This window comes from Triturus cristatus, chromosome 3_1, assembly GCF_964204655.1.
Source record: "Triturus cristatus chromosome 3_1, aTriCri1.1, whole genome shotgun sequence".
NCBI classification, from domain to species: Eukaryota; Metazoa; Chordata; class Amphibia; order Caudata; family Salamandridae; genus Triturus; species Triturus cristatus.
Window position 1 is genome coordinate 990,435,338 of NC_140583.1, and position 20,481 is coordinate 990,455,818.

The 20,481-nt window shown below is 44.5% G+C and overlaps 1 protein-coding gene across 1 annotated transcript in view; it reads right to left on the reverse strand.

Moving 5' to 3' along the window:
* Nucleotides 1–225: 225 nt before the first annotated feature.
* The window catches only part of FOXO6 (forkhead box O6), a 234,635-nt gene continuing 214,379 nt past the window's right edge, over nucleotides 226–20,481 (reverse strand). The window contains exon 2 of the mRNA XM_085645666.1: nucleotides 226–4,631. Within this exon, the coding sequence (XP_085501792.1) occupies nucleotides 3,207–4,631 (1,425 nt within the window). The 3' untranslated portion in view covers nucleotides 226–3,206. The remainder of the gene's footprint in view (nucleotides 4,632–20,481) is intronic.

Sequence of the window (20,481 nt, forward strand, 5' to 3'; positions counted from 1 at the left end):
CGGAAGTTCGACAGGCCATTGCCTCTGAAAAGGCTAGTAGGAAGAATGGCTCCACGTGACCTATGACTCATTGTGTTCTACCCTACTGGCCTACTAGAGACAACACCCTGTCGAAATATCTTCTACTCTATTGGCGGGTCCACCTCTAGCTATGACTATCCGTTGTATTCCTCCCAAAAGGGAATTTGCATTATCACCAAACTGGTCACAAGAGCATTGTGGGAAACACTTTTCAATTATTGTACTTGTCATTGCCACTCCTGAGTGCTCTCACTTACAAGCTTCATATACATAGATACTCATAACTAAGGACAGACTTTTTTTATCGCTTCCAAAAAATACATATTTTAAATTCTGACTTTTCGGTTTTCATTTCTTCGCAGAGCATGTAATCTGTCAAATATGACAATATTCCTCTTAACACTCTACTGAAAGCACATGCTAAGTCTGTGGGGTCTGTTTTGTGTTACAAAAATACAGAACAAAAAGTTGGGAATGGCTGGACATTAAAAAAAAAACATATTTCACTCAGAACATTAATGAAAATAAACCAGATGAAAGTTTCTTAAACGAAAAGTTAATGTCTTAGTTGAAAACACATTCCTTTGCTTCAGTGCCAATTGTTTTTGCAAAATAAAGTTAAAAAAAAATATTTTGACAAACAAAAGGTGTTTTTTTTTTTACTTTCTGCACTCCATCGTTAAGTCTCTTCCATTGGAAATGGCAGGTAGTGGATGATCAGCCAGCTCTTCATTGAGTTACTGCTTGGTGCTTCTACAATGATAGATCCCACCTAACCACCTTCAGCTTTCTTGCGGCCCTCCGGAACCTCACTTCTCTCCTCTTAGGCTACCAATATGGCTTCCTATGCTATCCTGAAACCAGCAGATAGGGAGCGCTTGTGGATCCTTATTGAACTCATGCATGCCCTTTGCCTGTAGTCTTTCCTGTATTACATGTTACAATGCCCTTCATGATAGTCTGGCAATTTATAAAGGAAGGATTTGATAATGATGACAATAATGAGGAAGAGAGCAGTTGTACAAGGCACTCTATGAACAAAGGCAGCCAGTCTGTATAAATGTGAGCGTGGCGGTCTTCTAGGGGTCAATTTAAATGAGGCACTAACTTCCAGGAATTTTTTTTTTTTTTAAATACAATGAAAGATAAAATTGTGGAGCTGATTGCATGGTTCACGTGTGCACGTTGCTGGCAGTCCGGGACTGCCCCATCTATAAATAAATCTTCAGGTGCTATTCAAAATATACTGAAGATTTTGAGACGTGAGAAGAAATCTCCTGACAAGGGTTGTCATGGGTGTATGGGTTTTTACTAATCTGTAGAAGGTTGCCATGCAACGCAACCCACTAGAACTGGAGGAGTACAACAGTTTCCCTCAATCGAAATATCAACTGAACAGAGGCGGCGTGCATAAACAGGAAGGGTCCTGCAGATGTCCAGGGAGGTGTGAACACAGCCAATCACACTGTCAGTCTGTGCCTGATAGCTTGTCTGGCTTGTGCTGGCCCCACCAGTCACCCAGATGTGCCATCCCATCACCATTTTTCAGGTTGAGCCTAGACAGCGCGCATGCGCTGTCTGCAAGACCTACTGTAAACAGTATATGGAGTGTAATCCCGCCTGCTGCTTGCCATTGGTTAACTCCTGTGTTGTTCTTCTTTCCTGGTTTAATTGAGCCGCTGCACTTCTTGTCAATGGTGGGTAGCAGGACACATACATAAATGCTTATAACTAAAAAAGCCTGCTCGGTGTTCCATCCTTGTACTGAGCATATCTGTCTCCGAGTTATTTCTCATTATTGCTCAAAATGTAATGACCAAGCACGTCAATCCATGTTCTGTCTTATACTAACAAAAAATCGCAATAATAAAGCACAGGTTTCCTTTTGCCTCATGAAATATTGAATTTGCATGTGCTTGTAATTGGTCTGAAACAGACACATCCTATCTGCCAATATAGGCAGCAGCAAGGAAGACCCGTTTGTAAACAATATGGCTGCCGACTCAGGCAAAGGCTCTGCATGATACTGCTAGCTCAAACATCACAGAGTCCAAAGGAGCTTCGCCAGGGAGTGTCAGACACACTGACAGTAAAACTGATCTTAAATGAAATCCTTGTTTAATTTAGAACAGGTGCAGGCAAATGAACTAGGGCAATTGGTGGCTGGCAAAGGTCATGGCTGGGCTCGGCCAGCTGATTGATATCAGTGTTCTTATTCAGAGCCAGTTTGTACTGTTTTTTTGTGAAGATGTTCTATATTTTTAGCGGGCCATCCAGTGGATGATTTAATAATACATGCCTGGTTAAAGAAAATTGTTTTTTATCAGACTGGATGGCCCTTTAAGGTCTCCACGTGGCACTTCTACCTAAACATGCAAATTAAAAATGGCAGACCAGTTCCGGCACAAGTGTGTTAGTGTTAAAGACACATTTAGCAGGGGGTGTAAATGCTTCCCAGCTACTGCACGTGTCGCATTTGAATGGGTAAAAAAGATTCATTGTGGCAGATAAAATAAACTTTGTGAATTCAAATATTTTGGCCATTTAAGTTAGAGGTGTAGAGAGGCAACACAAAGCCACTGAGTAGGTTATCAGTGTAAATACCTTACAGTGTGCCTAGATTGGCTATCAGCATGTTAGCCTGTGGCATTATGAGGCCTTTGTTTTCACCCATCCAGCAGCCAACAAGCAAAAATAAGTGCTTTCCATAGTCGTTTGCCGTGGGAGCATCTTGCAGAATTTAAAGGCTAAAAATGCGTCCACTGAAAAACATCCTCACAGACTTAGCATGGTAGCCCTCGAAGCAAGTTCTGAAACATTCCATTTTTACCTTTACTTTGATTACAAACTTAATGTAAGAGAGGGATGTCTGCTCAGTCTCGTTCTCACTCTATTGGTTTGTTAATGGGAATAGTGCCAGAGTGGGGCTAGACAGCGGACGTCTGAGCTACCTGAAGCCTGTAGCAGACAGCTTTGACATATCTGACCTAGCACACAGTACACCTGGAATGGATAGAGAACTTTCTATGCACATAGAAATGTCTTCCTACGGGTTGTGAGTGCTTGTACGCTTAGTGTTGTCAAGTTTCAACAGATGGCTCTAGCCTGTCTTAACAAATAAAGGCAGAAAAGAAATGGATAAATGTCCCCTAGGTTACTCCGTGGTGGAGAGGCTTCGTTTCACATCACCCAGGCACCCAGCTCTGGTTCATCGGCTGAGGGCCGCTGGGCAACGTGGCCATGCTCATGCCGTTCTGTGGCGGAAGGGCAGAGTCAAAGTTAAAATCCATCTCATCATTGTCCATGAAGTCATTGAGAATGATGGACTCCACGTCACACTCCAAGCTGCCGTTGAACATGTCCAGGTCGAGGTCTGCTGGAAATTTGTCCTGACTTAGAACCGGGGGGTGGTAGCCCCCTTGGTAGGGCCCCTGCAGCGACTCCAGTAAGCTCATGTGCGACCCCTGGTTATTAAAGTATGGGTGGAGGGGCCCACGGTGAGGCATGGCAGCCATGCTGCATGTGTCACTAGGCAAGCTCATAAGGCTGATTGGGTTAGGTAAGGCACTGTTGCTGACAGTAGGGTGATGATGATGATGATGGTTGGATGGCGACAGGTGGTACAAAGGGTGGCTCTTCATTAGGTTTGCAGAATGAGAAGGAAAAGAGGACAAACCCTGTTCCCCGTTTCCACACATGATGCTATTCTGTCTGTGACTGCGTGGCGGCACCGCACTGTTGTGGTGGGACATGGAGGTGTCAGCCTGCGTCATGCTCTCTTTGTGTGCATAAGAGATGGAGGAAAGCAAATCCTGCAGTGAAGAATTCCTGTATGAGTTCATTGGTGGAAAATTGGCCTGCTTGTTCTCTTGTATGGTTTGCATTGGCAAACGTCTCATCATGTTCATCGCAGGCTGGCTGTATATGGTTCCTAAGTACGTGTTGGAGCCAGAACCTAATGAGGAGCACTTGGAACTGAAGCTATAATTGGAGGGTCTCTGCCTTAAAGCCCCTGGTGTATGCTGCTGAGAAGGGCTGATATTATAGTTGTCCTGTAAGTCATCAAGAAGGCTCTCCCCTAGTCCTTCGTTCAAGTTAATGGTACCAGTCAAATCCGTAAGCCTTGGTAGCTCCACCGAACACCTTGTGTTCAAGGCAGGAGACATAGTGCTGGAGGGGCTCGGGTACATCAGTGGGGAGGATGGTGTTCCATCATCATCCTCAAGGTCATCAGGTTCATTGTTCGCCATAATGGGAGACAGTCTTCCACTCATTGTGCTGGTAGAAGAGTTGGCCCTGGTTCTGAAGTCTGCCCACACATCGAACTCCTCGCTCGCATGGGATGTTGGGCTTCCGGACCACTTGCTGTGCTGAGACGTTGGGCTGTCATCACCACGCTCCTGCGCGGCCTGCAGTTGCTTCTTCTTGCTAGCTTTCCCTTTGATCCTCAGGAATTTGCTGTTGTTGTCCATGGACACAGCACGTCGACGTGGCGTCTTGCCGGTTTTACCCCCTTCTGGGTTCAGCATCCACCAAGAGCTCTTCCCGGTGCCTTCATTCTGGACGCGGATGAACCGGGTGTGCAGAGACAGGTTGTGGCGGATGGAATTCTGTGAAGACAAAGAAGAAACATTTTAAGTTAAGTATCAATATCTTCGATATTGCTTTTATTTCAACCATACCATCTTGATGATCACATCCCGCTTCCCCAACTTTATGGAAGTATTTTTGTGGTAACCCCGAGTGTTTTAGAAGACAGAGAGCATTATTACAAAAAGCACGGTGCTTCTGTCTAGACCCATTTGAAGCAGAATGTCTTAAGGGGTGAATAAAGGAGGAGGAGATTATTTAAAGAAAAAAACATAAAGATACTACTCCTAGAACTAAGACAGACGCTGGAAGCGATTCCAGACAGCCACATGTTTGAAGGGCTAGGGTAGAGCCCTACACAAGACAGCTGAGGCCAAGATCTAATGAACATGGAACCAGAGATGCTGTAACCAATCTCCTGGCATGGTCTACTCTGCTCTGTTGGGTAGAGTGATGAGGGCCCCCTTGTGGACAGAGCTAGACGCTGGCATTGATGGGCAGTGTAAGGAGCAGGTAGTATAGCACAGAGTGAGAACTAGCATGTTTGGGCACAGTGGGAAGCTAGCACTGATTGACACATTTGGAAGGCGCTAACGAACTGGAGCTATTCAAGGCATACAACTCTCAATCTGGCTCCCTTCTTGAGCACTTAATCCACGCCTTAAGTTCGCCCAAGTGCTTAAAGTGAATTTGGGTCTTTCCTGCTACAATCTTGCTTACTGTGGTATTACAGAATGTACTTACCCCAGTGGCGTAACACAAAATGAGGCACCCCTGCCGAATGTGAAGAGGGGGCCCAAAGGCTCCACTATCTCGCAGCCATTCATTGGCCATGGGTTGAATTGGGGCCCTTGAAGAGTTGGGTACCCCTGAAAGGTTGGTGACCCTCCTGCGCCACACGGCAGGGGTCTGAGTTAAGTACCTGACTTACACAGACACATGCACACAACACACTTTCTGAGTTTAGGGGCTCCGCCGATTCCTGAAACTCTTGATTTCACCCTTTTAGGGCACACAAACAGGTAAAGCATCCCCAAATCTTCAAGGTGAGGAGGCTTCATCAAAGTGTAAAACAAGAAAATAACCCTAGGAGTAAAGTTGCTTTGAAGAGTCTGAAAAGTTTGCCTCCTCTGCCGCTGTACAGTGGAATACTAATGAACAGTAGCGTGAGTTATGGGCCTCATATATCATATTATGTAATGGCTCGCTTCTCTGCAGTTCATTTGTTTGGAGGCTGCCTCCAGCCTGGCTCGGTGCCAGCAGCCGGCAGATCCAGGCTTCCAGAAATCAATCTCGCAGTGACTGATTAAGCCATGTTTAGAACTAATTGCTCCTTCGTGTGTGGGGAGAATACATTATGTGCTCTAATCTCGCCTCTTTAAAAAGTGCAACTGCAGGTAAGGCACCCACCTTAACCCTTTCTTCGTCCACTGCTTGTTCACCCCCATTGTGCCCGGGCTGATGCCAGCTGGCCTATGGGGTGCAGTAGGAGAAGGCTGCTGCATCTGGAAGGCCACAAGGAAAGGGCAATTCAGACACATGTCAGGCATGTGACTGACTCTCAACACACAAAAAGTAACACAAATCGCGAGATACTTTTTACCTAATCAGTGTTTACGCTGCTATAAAAAAGATATGATCCCTCTTATTAGATCAAGTGTCCCCATCCACAATTTGTGGCATACTTCATCATCGGGCCTATCTCGTCCCAGATAGTTATCTTGTTGGGAAGAGCAAAGACATAAGAAAGATTTTATTTATAGCTGCTCTGGCAAGATTAAAAAGAAACGAAAAACCCGATGGCTAATTGACTCAATCATCCCAACATCCTATTTAGTCAATATGTTTCGGCCAATCCTTTAAGCCACTTTGGGTCAGAAGACTTAGTCAGGTCAATCAGTTCCCTAGTCAGGTCATCCTTCCTCACTTTTAGCAACTCATTTCTGTAGGGAAAGGACACACAAACATATAAAACACACTCGATAGTCACTTGTATTAATTAATCATAGCTGATTCCTGTAGGACTAAATAAAAACAGAAAGATGCTGGCAATTTGATGAAAAAATGGGATACCTTTTGCATGCAAAACATGTGATTAATTAGTGTTTGACGGGAACTTAGAGAAGGTTGGTGTTTGAGAAATGGGAACACATTTGTCAGACGGTGGTCAGTGAGTACATGGAGAATCAGTGTTTAACAGCTGGGAATCTTACTCCTCACCGCCCTTTCATGGGACTGACCGGAGCCTAAAGAATTCATATTTGGTAATCAAATTGAACATTACGTGATGGTTAGCTTCTGAACAAACATTCCTAAACTGTATGTCAAATACAACCCGAGGATTAACAAGTGCTCTTTGATAACAAGTCTGGGGCAGAGAAGAGGGTACCCTTGTGCTGTAAGAGCAACCACAGAGCTAAATACTCGTTAACGTCGATGATGGAGCAGTAGTATACAGATCAACTACAGAGGAGAAGTCCTTGGAAGTCCTTAGCTAACACTTAGGATGCGTAGGGGCCTAAATGCGAATCTCTGACACCCACATTATGAAACCACAGACAGAACTTTTTTTCCCTATTGAATTCTTTTCTGTAGCCCCCAATATAACTCTTATCCACAGCCTCAGTCATATGCTTTCCTAGTCCTACTAGGCTGTCCCTACAGGGGAAATGATTTACTCTCTAGTAACATTCTCCCCTCACTGGAGGTGAATTCTTCTTACCATGATTTCACAATCTTTATTCTAGCGCCCTCTGGTTGCAGGAGCTGGAACCTTATAAATAATGTTTTTGATTATTTGTTTATTGCAGATTTATAAGGCACCAACTTGTGTCAAGGGCATTAGAGTGCGTTGCAAGAGAATGGCAGTTCATAAATAATGACAATAAGACATTAAAAATAAAAAGCAACATTATCATAGAGAAGGAACAGGTGAAGTGTTCATTACGTGGTCATATTTCGTATAATTTTAGGAATTTCATGGTATGCTTGTTACATGAAATAACCGAAAATATGCCAGTATGCCAGTTGCGTAATTACGCCACTATTCAAAGTAAATATATAGCACAGGAGTGACAGAACACAGCAAACAACCAGCACAAGAGCAGAACAAGCTGTTGTTTGTGGCAATTTTTGTTTTGCAATTTCTTTCTGTGTGAAACACGTCTGTGTCTAAAATTGACACAAGGACGCATTTTGCGCCACAATATAGTGCTAGATGAAGGATGTGCATTTCACATAGTTACGCGTAATTTTGATGAAATTCTGCATATTTAAGCAAAAGCAAACTATGCAAATTTTCCTCACCCTTACCATACAGTCAATGCGAGACAGTAAAAAAAATATATATATATAGCTTGCAATGGACTTTAACTAAAGTGTCTGAATAATAGTGATTCGGATTCCTTTCTAGAGAGTATTAAGACATGGGGTTGTCCATAAACTAAGAGGGAGAGCGTTCCAGGTCCTTGTTACATTGCTGGACACTGCTTCACACATAGCTCAAGATGGAATGTGCGAGGCACAAGCTCAATTTCCAAGAGAGCTTTTCAGTTTGTAAACCAGATAGGCAGGTTTGGAGTTACATAGGGCCTTATGAGGGATAACGCGTATCCTTACATTGAGCTGTAGCCTCAATGGGGAGTCACTGAAGGGTTAGAAGAACAAGAGAAATGTGGCCTAATTTATTGTACCCGGAAACAAAGAAGCAGCCACATGGAGCACAGCTCTAAGGGGGTTCTAGATGAACTCTATGGAATCCAACTAGAAAATGGTCCGTAATCCAGCCTGGCAAGAAAAAATGTCTGGAGCATTGATCGCAACTCTTAATCAGGCGAGAACTATCTCATACCCCAAAGAAGTCTGAGTTGGTATCTTGTGCTCTTGACTATCGCAGAGATTTGCTATTTTGGGTTTACCCTGTTATCCGGGATGTTTCAAATCTAAGAGAAAGCATTAATCAATTCAATTGGAGTTTTTTGAGAGATTTGTAGGGATTTCATTTTAGACTGTTTTATTTTAGGTGGGCGATTGATACTCAATTTTTCACTTTGTTCATGACGTTGTCGAACAGGTAGATGTCCACTGGGGAGAAAATATTCAGGCCAAGCTAGCTGTGATTGGCATCCATCTTAATGCTAGAGTTTTCAGAAGACTTTAAGGATCTACCCAATAGGATAATGATTTATAACCAAAAAGCTGTTCTGCAGATTACCTCACTCACCTTGGCACATGGCATTATATCTTGGGAAAAAGAATATATCACACGTTGGCAAATTGATTGCACATATCATTAGGACAATTAGTGTTACCCAGAAAGTATGTATTTCAGGTCATGTGACCACTGCAGACAGAATTCAATCAAAATCAATGCCCGCACTCAGTGGTAAAGTAGTCACTTAAAAAATGAAATTCAACAAAGAAACAAGCCCTGAGTAGCCCATTTCACGTAAAAGCATATTCTGTATACAGTTGTTCCAATGATAAGGACAGGTACATTCATGCACAATAACTCGAGAAGAAGACAATGATATGTGGCTGACAGTATTCACCGAATGCACACAAAGCATGTCACAAAACACAACCAGACGACACACCAGAGAATCTCCGGGATAAAAGAGACCAGACTAAAAGAACAACCCAGTTAAGTGAAAGGGCTCACCCAGTGCAAACAAAGCATACCACCATACCAATTCCAAATGAGAAACCAATATAAAAAGCAATGATGGAAGAGACCAAAACAACTGAGTCACATGATTGAGAGTGTTCACCAGCTGCAAAAGAAGCATGCACTGTACCCACTAAATCAACAGAACCCTTAAAAGGCAAGGATGGAAGAGACTAGCACAAGAGAAAGACCCAGTCACATGAGAGTGTTTATTCAGTGTACAGGAAGTATGCCACGGTTGACCACCATATGACATAATCAGATAAGATCATCTTAGGGCCATTGAATCATTGGCACCCAGATACAGTTGAAGACAGAGGGCCCAATTATGAGTTTGAAGGTCTTACCGCCATCCAGCTACGGCAGCAAGACTGACAACTCCGCCGCGCCGAAGGAATTCCTGCCTCCTGTATTATGATGTTGCGGCTGGCAATTTCCGACAGAACTCAATGAACAGCGTGTTGGCTGTATACCGCCGAGCAGATTATGATGTTCCAGATGGGCTGGCTGATAGAAAGCCACTTCGTAACTCGGACAGCTGAATTGTTGTCTGTAACTGACCTCTGGTAGCTGTTTTCCCCATGCCGCCATTGAAGTGATCAGCAAATGGCTGGATTTCTTTCATTCTGCAAACCACCAACATCGTAATATGGCGGGTGGACTGCCAAGAAGGCGGCGGGGTTTCCAACGCCATTTCACTTACCACCAAACTCATAATCAGGCCCAGAATCCCAAACAGAAGTCACTGGAGGGACAATTCAAAGATGTGATCCTGCCGACAATCATTCACCTCAGCTGGGTGCCTCTGGACTTAAGAAAGCCAGTAAACTACCATTAACTCCTCCAAAAAATAAGGTCTGGCTGGCCAGTATAGCCCCTGCTTGACTCTGAGCTTTAATGTATCCTAAAGTAACTATGGTAAGAAGCAACTTGCCTGACACAACCGATTATTGGGCTACTCAGCTCCAAAACAGTATTCAAATCCAACAGGGTGCTATATACAGAGCACTACCGAAGGGATGTAGAACTCGAAAATGTCTTCTAACCGTAAAAGTTTGGGGGAAAGCAATTATGAAACGTTTGTGAAAAACAAGAGAGGTGGCTCCGCTGTCCAAGGAAACAAGTAAGAAAAACCGAGTTTCCCTTGGAAATCATACCATCAACATGATATCATTCCTACACAACTTTCACTCCCAACTGTTTACCTCACCCTCAGGACTTTAAGCAAAATAAAGGTCTTAACCAATAAACCCAAAATCGGATGTAGCGTTTACAATTATTATATTTCACATAAAATATAATAAAAACCATCTTTCTGAAACTCAGGAAAGATTGTGAAAGTGCACTAATTTAAAAATACATTAAAAACATTCAGTTAATACATACAATACCGGAATCACGTGGATAAGATTAAGAATCTAACCAGTCTTTCTGTGTGCAAAAACTGTGTTGGATCAAGTATAGCAACAGAGAAATTCATTGTGCTTTCTGTGTTTCTAGTTTAAGATGTTTCCCGTACGCTCTGGATATACTGCATTATTAATTTGAACATACTATGGTTATAGTGTATGTATTAACTGAATGTTTTTAATGTATTTTTAAATTAGTGCACTTTCACAATCTTTCCTGAGTTTCAGAAAGATAGTTTTTATTATATTTTATGTGAAATAAAATAATTGTAAACGCTGCATCCGATTTAGGGTTTATTGGTTAAGACCTTTATTTTGCTTAAAGTCCTGAGGGTGAGGCAAAAAGTTGGGAGTGAAAGTTGTGTAGGAATGATATCATGTTGATGGTATGATTTCCAAGAGAAACTAGGTTTTTCTTACTAATTATGAAACGTTAATAGGGTACGGACCACATATGCAAATGAGTATTCCAAGCATCAGCAAATTATAGTTCTATTGCACTTACAATACAAATGCCTGGCAGGTAAGGAGGGAAATAAGGGATTTACAACCACTGCGTGCCATCGAAGACAGACAGGTACCCATACTGGAAAGTATGTCCCCCACAAGAGAGTGCACGGGGGGATCCCAGGCATGACCGCATGTCCCCTACAACAGGCTGAGATCTGGCGCCTGCTGACACTGTGGCGCCATCAGCTTTCACTTCCCTCTTCTGGGAAGGATTTTCAGTCCTGGGCTTACTCACACAGGACAGTTTTTTTTTCCAGCAGAGACGTCCAGTCATTCAAGATCAACGTTTTGTATTACACGTACTAAAATCTCAGCTCCCTAGCACCACTGTACTCTTAGGTCGTCTCACATATTTTCTTCGGCACCTTTTGCAGTCATGAAGGTATGCTCCATGCACGCACTTTCTACAACGCACGCTCTACTTATGAAGTGTAACATTTCATTTGGCAGTCACACTCAAACATCCCAAATGCTCCCCTGTACTGTACACATACCGCTGGGCTGCCAGTGCCACACTTCTCTTCAATTTAATTTCTTGAAGCGTCTGCTTCTAGTCTGACGTCCTGTCGTACAAACGCACGTCGGGCGTATCTGAGTTACTAGCTGCACGTTAACCAGGCTCGTTGTACCCAAAGACGCCTGCCTCAGATTAGGGGCGTAACGCAGGCCCCTTGCACCCCCTGCAGCGCCGGGGAGCCCCCCAACTCTCCAGGGCACACCTAAAGGGTCGCTTTTCAGCTCAGGGACAATGAATATCTTTGAGATATGGGAGGCTCGGAACCCCTCATCACATCTGCTGGGTGATCCCATCATTTTGCGTTGCACCACTGCCTTGGATCCCACCCATGATGGATTGAACTGCTCCAGCCCCGGATATGGTGATTCAATAGGATAAAGCATCTCCTGAAGGGAAATGTATGTGATGGAGTGGTCACAAAATATGAGACGTTTTCTTCAGAGAAAGACATGAAATGCATTTCACCACTATGTTGAGTAACTTTCCACAGCAAGGGTACACCTTGCACAAAAAAGTCACGCCAGATAGTGAAAGAAGAATGATTCGAGAAGGAAAAATCTCGTGCAAGGAGAAAATGTCTCTCGGTGACACATTTTGTACTCGAACCACTCTCCCGTGAGCAAAAATCACTTGGAATTTCAGGTTATGCAAAGTGGTGAAAAATCTTCACTTTTCACATAATGCTAGATTTGGAACTAGACAAGATTATGCCACATTACAAAAAAAATCACAGGCTTTATTTTCTTTTACGCCCACCCACTATCTTTCTGAAATAATTACAATTAGTATAACTGAGTTTGGTTAAAAAAGAAAAATACATACATTAAGCATTTGCTACTAAAATTCTGCAGATCACAAGTTTGAATACTAACAAATGCCAATTCACTAGGGGCCTTATTATGAGTACTGCAGTCCACAGAACCGCCGTACTCGTGGTGGCGGTCTGACCACTGCCACCACTGCGAGTCCGCCTGCAGTATTTAGAGTGTGGTGGTCGGAGCGCCACAGGACCGCCATGCCCGCTGGAGCTCCAGGATCCAGCAGCAGTCACGTAGCAGAAGTGGGCAGCAATATGCTGGCAGAGCCGCTGCAGCTCCGCTGTTCATATTACGAGTTGCCTATCCACCGCCCTCTTCATGGCAATGAGCCCGCCATGAAAAGAGTGGTAGAGAGGCAACTAAGGGACTGGGGGTGCATGCAGGGGGCACATGCTGTGCCCCACTGGAATTGCACCCCACTTCCTGCACGATGTGACATGCACGCCACACAGTGCAGGAAAGTGCTGCAGGTGCTTTCATGGCGGTGTCTGCAGTTAAGGCTCACCTATTAGCCTTATACAGCTCCCGCAGCACCCCCCGCCCGCCATGGATTACAGTTGTAATCTGGCGGGTGGGCGGGCGCTCAACGGGCTGGGCAGTCCTCAGGCGTAGCAGTGGCGGGGCGACAGAAGGACCACCAAACTCATAATAAGGCCCTATGTCTTTGCTCAAGGGTGAGTACAATATGTTGGGGGAATTAGGGACATATGTCAACTGGAGGAGATGTTGTCTGGTACCTAGAGCTGCCAAGCTTGCAACCAAGAGTCCCATATTTGAATCCCAGCCTTGGCACGTAGCTCATCATCGTGTGATTCTGAGCAAATCACTTAATCTCCAGTTAGCTAAAATGTCAAACATAATAAATGAATTGTACTTGTGATCTCCACTTAATGTACATGATGTACCTCTCCAATGCCCCCATGTAATGTACAGCGCTTCAGTGCTCCCTCGTTAGGTTTGCACCACCTAAATGCCAATTTAACTTACATTAACTTACAGCCGGATCAGTTTGGTGTGAACTCTCCTCAAATTAGGTAAATTAGGAAATCATGCCCTGCTGTGGGCATTATCAGGTATCCCTTCCTACTGTGCCCAAGTCGCTACCCACCCCCTCAGAGGCAAGTGCCAGGTATCCCAACGTCTTGCTCCCGACGTCTTTCTTGTTTCACCTCTCACTGCTTTCCAAAGTCTGACACTGCAATCCACGCCTGCCTCTACTGGACGGTACTTCTGCTGTGTCACACACTAATGAGTTTTAAATATTCATGGAAGGGTAATGAGGCTGTTTATTATTTATTTATTCTGCAAAAGGAAGTTGAGAGGAAAAATGCATCATGCAAGACTGGGAACCCTTTGAAGGTACATACAAGGACAGCGGGAGAGAAAGTGGTGCGTCAAAAGAGGACGCGCGCGGACAGACAGGGGAATACAGATCCGCTTCTGCCCCAACCGAATCCCAAACACAAAACCATTCCAGCCCATCCTACCCGCGGACAACAGAACTGACTCGAAAACCCATCCCCTGCAGGAATCCTGCTCCCCCAGTGTTAGTTCTCTTTCATGCTTCAGGAGACTCGTTGAGATGTAACTGCACCAACATATACAAGCCCCCAATTTGCAGAACAGCAACCCCACCCCCTCAGAATAAACGTAACAGAATAGAGATGAAGGGCCTGATTTAGAGTTCAGTGAATGGGTTACTCCGTCACAAATGTGAGGGATATCCTATCCGCCCTATTACAAGTGCCATTGAATATAATGCCTTTGTTAAACGGCGAAGAGGATATCCAACATAACTGTGACAGGGTAACCCACCAGCCAAACTCCAAACCAGGCCCTAAAATGGCTAAAAAAAGAGAAAAAAATAAGCAGTGGACTTTTTTCCATCTGTGCACCCAGGATCTGGAACAACATCCAATAACCGTAAGGACCGCACTAACGCGGCTCCAATTCAGAAAAGAGTTGAAGATGCACCTCTTTAAAACACTACATCCCAATGCAGTGATAATCCAATATCCAGCTATCTCTCCTATCACTTGTTGAGTTTATGCTCGTCTTTGACCATGCACAGTGCTCTCCTGCCTTTTCCACTAGACGTGCGCTATACAAATATAACATACAAACATGTAAGTGCACAAACAGATATCTGTAACATTCTCATGATATCGAGTTCATGATTTTGAGTGCCCAAAATCTGCAAGACCACGTTCAGGAAAATTTGTGCAAAAGTGCCCCCTATCTGAAATTTTAGTTTAACCTCTGCATCCATTGAGGAATGGTACTGAACCGGACATATCCTGCCCTGCCGGCCAGACTCCTCTCCTTCTCTGCACCGTAGACTGATGACCAGTGCAAAGGTCGCCAGGGCCAGTGTGGCAGGTTAGCCACCAGCTCCAACCACCAGAAACCACCACAAAATGCAACATTTAACTAATCTCATGACAGAACACCTAGCTTAGCTAGCATTACTATTACATTTCACAATCAACTACATAACATATATTAAAAGACAACCTGAAAATCTGAAATAATCTGAAGAGAAATCCAACAATAAAAAGTACAGGAGAGTGTGACAACACTTGCAGAAGGGCAATCCCAAAGCCGGCAGCAGGACTAGGAGAGCATCCCTTTGTTGCCATGGGCTCATAAAGCCAGGCCACTCTGAAGCATCCGCCTGTTGTGAGGTAGGTCAAGCGGATGAAAGCATCTTGAGTACTCCGCACCTTGTCACCCCATATGCGCTCTTTCCCTTTTGGGGGACAAAACTTTCAAGAAGGGCTTTTGCTTCTGCTGGCTTCTGAATCAATATTACGGGTTGCCTCAAAAAGAAAATACAACTTTACAACAGCCTTGAAAGCCCTCCACTGGCTTGCAACAGAATAAGACATTTAGCAAGGAGACGAACACCATACAAACCTAAATTAAGATCACACGCTCCCCCTCTCCACATGCCACCATACCCGCCAGGCAAGAGGAAGCACGGACTCCAGGGCAGATCCTCTCAAATTTCCTCCTCCTCCTCTTCACATCATGCATTCATTGATGATTATGTACAGTATTATGGCATGTGCCAGAAGCAGAGTACTTTTTCTTTTTTCATTCAAAGCACTGGCTGCATCTGGATTTATAAACTTGTTTTTTGATGTTTTGTTGAGCTTTGAGCTTCTACTGGACACCACCTCACTGAGTAAAGCCTTTGACTGGTCAACGTCGCTACCTTGTGGATCAAGTGCTAAAGGGGTTCAATGAGTGCTCAGTTTAGAGTTTGGTAGTAGGGTAAGGCCCCAAGACACCAATCATAAATGGATCGGATTTTTATGGCTGAGTCCACCACCCCCTACCTTCCCGGCACCCTCAAAATAGTCCCCACTCTCTGACTTTGCGCAGCCTGACTCACTCCTAATCCTTCTCCTGGTTTACCTCTTGGCACGAGGGCAGGTACTCTCCAACGCCTCTCCTTATATATTGGTGTGTCTGTTGTGTGTGCACCCTCCACCTCAGACACCAGTACTTGCGTCACCATGTAGTGGAGAGTGGGGTCCATTTATTATGTCCCTCCACCTCAGATCCAGTGCTTAATTTGAGCCGGTGATTGACGGTGGGGACCACAGGCACTTATGTTGTTTAGACCTGCACTTATTTTTCGGCATCAGACATTTACTGAAAGCAAGTGAGAGAAAAAAAAAACAGAAAAACGGAGGAAGAGATGACAGAGAAAACATCATAATGGGAGAAAGCATTAACCCATGAGGCTGAGATAAACAGGCAGGGAGTGTATTGTAGTGAATTAAAGAGGCACGTGGTAAAATTAAGGGTACACAGCCTTGGTATCTGGCGTGCTGACATCTAATAGCGCTGACAGCGGACTTCTCAGCAGAGCTTTGCGCGCCAACACACTTTTATTTACAAATTAAGCACTGCTCAGACCACAGTGCTTAACCTCCATAGAGTGGAGAGTAGACCAATGACCACTGAAAGTGCCCCTGCGACTTCCATGGCTTTCTCGGGCCCGAGGACTTTAGAATTTGTAATCACCACATTACTGCCAGAGCTGGCCTTTGGTCAGAGAGCTCCTGGGCGAAATCAAATTTGGAGTTCCCGCTAATTCGTCCCCTTTTAACTGCGTTGAAAGAAATGGTGAGTGGGGAGAGAAAAAGGGTCGCCACGAGAAGAAAACCAGTCAAGCTGCAGGCACGGGTACCACCACCTCCAGAAACCGTTTTTAAATGCTCTTTATTTTGGAGTCAAGTCCGAAATCGACCGCAGGAAGCTCCTGCGCCCCTCTGAGGGCTGCTTCCGGGGCATGCGCCCAGCTCGCGCACACTAAAGGCCGGCTCTGGTTGCTGCGCTAGTGCCCTGTGCATGCGCATCTCAGAAGCAGGGAACCGAGGCGTCGGGTCGGGGGTAGATGAGGGCTCACGGCCCTTCCCACACACAGAGCAAATGGGGGTGGGAGCTTCTGCACATGCCAGCAGCTGCGATCAAAGTGGGAAGTGCACGGTTGCCTAGCAACCGTCAACCACTAAGTGTTTGAAACACATTATCACCCAAGTCTAGAGAATGCCATCTGACATGCCATACCCCCAAGCGGGCAGCTGGCACAGGCGCGTCAGACTATCCAACCTCCCCCCAGCCCTAGCTCCCTGAAACTCATTCTGGCGGTGTGAGCAGGGGCACTGACATCCTAGAAGACAAGAACTATCTGACACCTGCGGTGAGACAGTCTCAGGACAATGGCGATCAAACTGGGGAGATGAAGGGGAGGGAAGGAGCTGGGGGACAGTAGAGGAGTTCCCAAGAGCAGGGCCGGACTAGAAATCAAAATCAGTCCCGGCAAAAATAGTTAAGCGTGTGCTCTAACCTGACCGTCCTAAAAGATAACCTCTGCTCCAAACAGACCTACAGGTCTTTCAAGGGCAGGCTTGGTGTGTGACCGACTGTGCCTCAGCCCTTCCGGCCTTTTAAAAGACAGTGTGAATTGCAGGGCTTAATTTGAGCCGTTGGTTGCCGGTAAGGCCCACTGCCACTCATTTTTGGAGACTGGTACTTATTTTTCTTCATCAGATGATGATTCGAGTGAGAGAAAAAAGACCAGGAAAGAAGGAAGAAGAAAAAGATGGACAGCGGCACAGAGGAAGAAAACAAGAACCTGCAACAAGTGAAGTGTCTGATAGTCGATTAAAGAGGCTTGACGAGGAATCGAGACTACGCAGCCTTGGTTTGTGGAAACATGTGCTGCTAGCGCTGGCCGCGGGTTTCTGAGCAGCGCTTCCTGCACAGGCACACATTCATTTACAAATCAAATACTGGTGAAAAGTGACACAACAGTCTTTTAGTGGGAAGCACTGCACGTGAATGTTTTTTTCCTATAGCTACTGGGCTTTTGAGACTAGGAGACGTCTGAGGAATTCTTCTCCCTGCCCTTTCAGCCATGATGTGACTGACTCTGTACCAGCCCTGACGACCTTCATGAGAATACTGGACTATGCCGCCGCTCCATAGCAGTGCGGTGCATTCTGATGCTTCAGTTCCATATAGTACAGGGATAACTCTAGGATGACACAGAAACACGTCCTGTTCTACTCTTTATGGGCTCAGTATCTCTGTGCCCCTCTTCCAGCATGCATGGATGTTAGTTAATCTACCAGAATTAAAAACTTTTCTAGCGTAGAAGTTCCTGAGGTCATATCATGAACAATGGAATTCGTCAATCATAAACCAGGACCTGGTTTAGGGCCACTGGAATTATGCGACAGGGATGACCAAAGTATGCGGATGGCTGAATAAAATTATGTGGCAGGAAAAAGGCACACTCTGTGGCAAGAAAAGGCAAATTATGCGATATATTGCGGCATATTTTGTGATAGTAATACCTTATTATTTGGATAGTTTACACATGATAACACTATCTGGGCAAAGGTTTATTCGGGCCCTGTGTTACTCAGAATTACCCGGAGCATACCCTACCTACACCATGCACTGGGTGACTCCCGAGGAAGGCCCAAGATGCAGTAAACACGAGTGCACACAATAATTTGATACTATTTTGATTTGTAAAGTCTTACTTTGCACACAGTTGCACTTTTTGCACGAGGTGCCCTTGGAATTTGGTGATTTGAAATAGTTTAGTGCCCAGAGGAGTGTAACACACTGAGCAGAGTCTGGTGATATGCTGCCGAAGGGAGTGCTGGTTAATTCACCAGTCTTGTGCGAGGGCCATAAGGACTCTAATATTTCACCCTGTATGCAGAGTGGAGCAGGTGTGACTATGCAATGAGGTGCATTATCAAACAAGGAGAATATGCCTTGGGTATTTACCATTCCAAATTTATAAATGTCGAGGCGAAGCAGTTTAAAAATGCGTGGGAGAAATCAAAAAAGTATTAAGAATAAGGGTGGAGACCATGCAGGGCCTAAGTGGCGCACGATCTGGAAGGCAACTTACAGCCTAGGTAGCCTGGCAGTCATCTACGATGCCAAATTTATGTCTGTGTTTTGCAGCAACGGGCCACTAAATGTCCTCTATTGGTTTCCTGGCACTGCCATTTTTCACAAGGAAGGGCCAACTTGATTCGTTTTTTGTTGAGTTGATCCAATATCTGGACAGCAGAGCATTTTTTCATATTTTGTTTCCTTTATTTGCCCACAGGTATGTTCGTTTCTATTTCAAATGCTCTACAAGCGGAATCCTGGCCTTGTATCTGTATATGTGTGTTTCGATAATTGTAAAGTGCAAACCTAGCCACAAAGTAGAAGATATTACAAAACTTAACCTATGTATCCCCAACGTACATATATGTGAAGTTAAGTATAATAAATGTATCTTTACCTATATAAACTTACCTTCATGATATTGAGGTAGTCAACATTCTGGCTACAATATTTTTGCAGGATTATATCTAACGCACAATACACTGGTTTCCAAAACATGATGACCAACTCCTAACCTGTGAGCCAGGAGGTACAGAAAACAATGGTCCTAAACCTTTCTTTGAACAATGTAAGTCTAACATATCATAACCATTTAATTCAATTTATGAGCATGCATAATGTCAGCTCACGGTAATCAAAACAAAAGTTAATAATGTGCAACAACCAATCGATTTCAATGCAGCATATATTTATTTACTCATAATTAGGCTGACATTAGATATCTTACTGTATTTGAAAAACAATGAAGGAGACAGAAAAGGCTGCTCCAGGGGAACGCGCAGAAGGGAAACTGCTACAAGATACTGAAGCTGCCGCATTGAATGCCCTGAAATTGATCCGATTGATTTACACTGCCCTAATTATACGGATGAGGACCCACGCCTCCAGTAAGACCATGGACCATTAAGAGGATATACCCCTTTGCTCATGAAACCTTGCGGGTGTGGAACACGGAAACCACTTACCGCAAATTGGTTGCCCAACCCTGTCCTGAGGAAGACCCGCAGGCCGAGGTCCTAAAATCCCCTCTGTGCCCCAAGTCAGGTCGAAACGTCGACGCCCAGGACCACAAGCCCCTAACCTCACCGTGCAAAATGATAAAACATCTCAAAATTTTGTAAAAATATGCTGAATAGAGATTGTGGATAATTGATCAATCGTGGCTAGGCCCACCTAGACTGAAATTTTCTGATCAGTCCAACCTTTGAATTGTTTTAATCGTCCTTACCTGAGCACTACTGGGAACTCTTCCCGTCTCTTTTATTTCATACTTTTTCCTCAGAGCACCCCCTTCTGCACGTTCCCCTGGAGCAGCCTTTTCTCTCTCCTTCATTGTTTTTCATATACTGTAAGATATCTACTGCCAGCCTAATTATGAGTAAATAAATATATGCTGCATTGAAATCGATTGGTTGTTGCACATTATTAACTTTTGTTTTGATTACCGTGAGCTGACATTATGCATGCTCATAAATTGAATGAAATAATTATCGTATGTTAGACTTACATTGTTCAAAG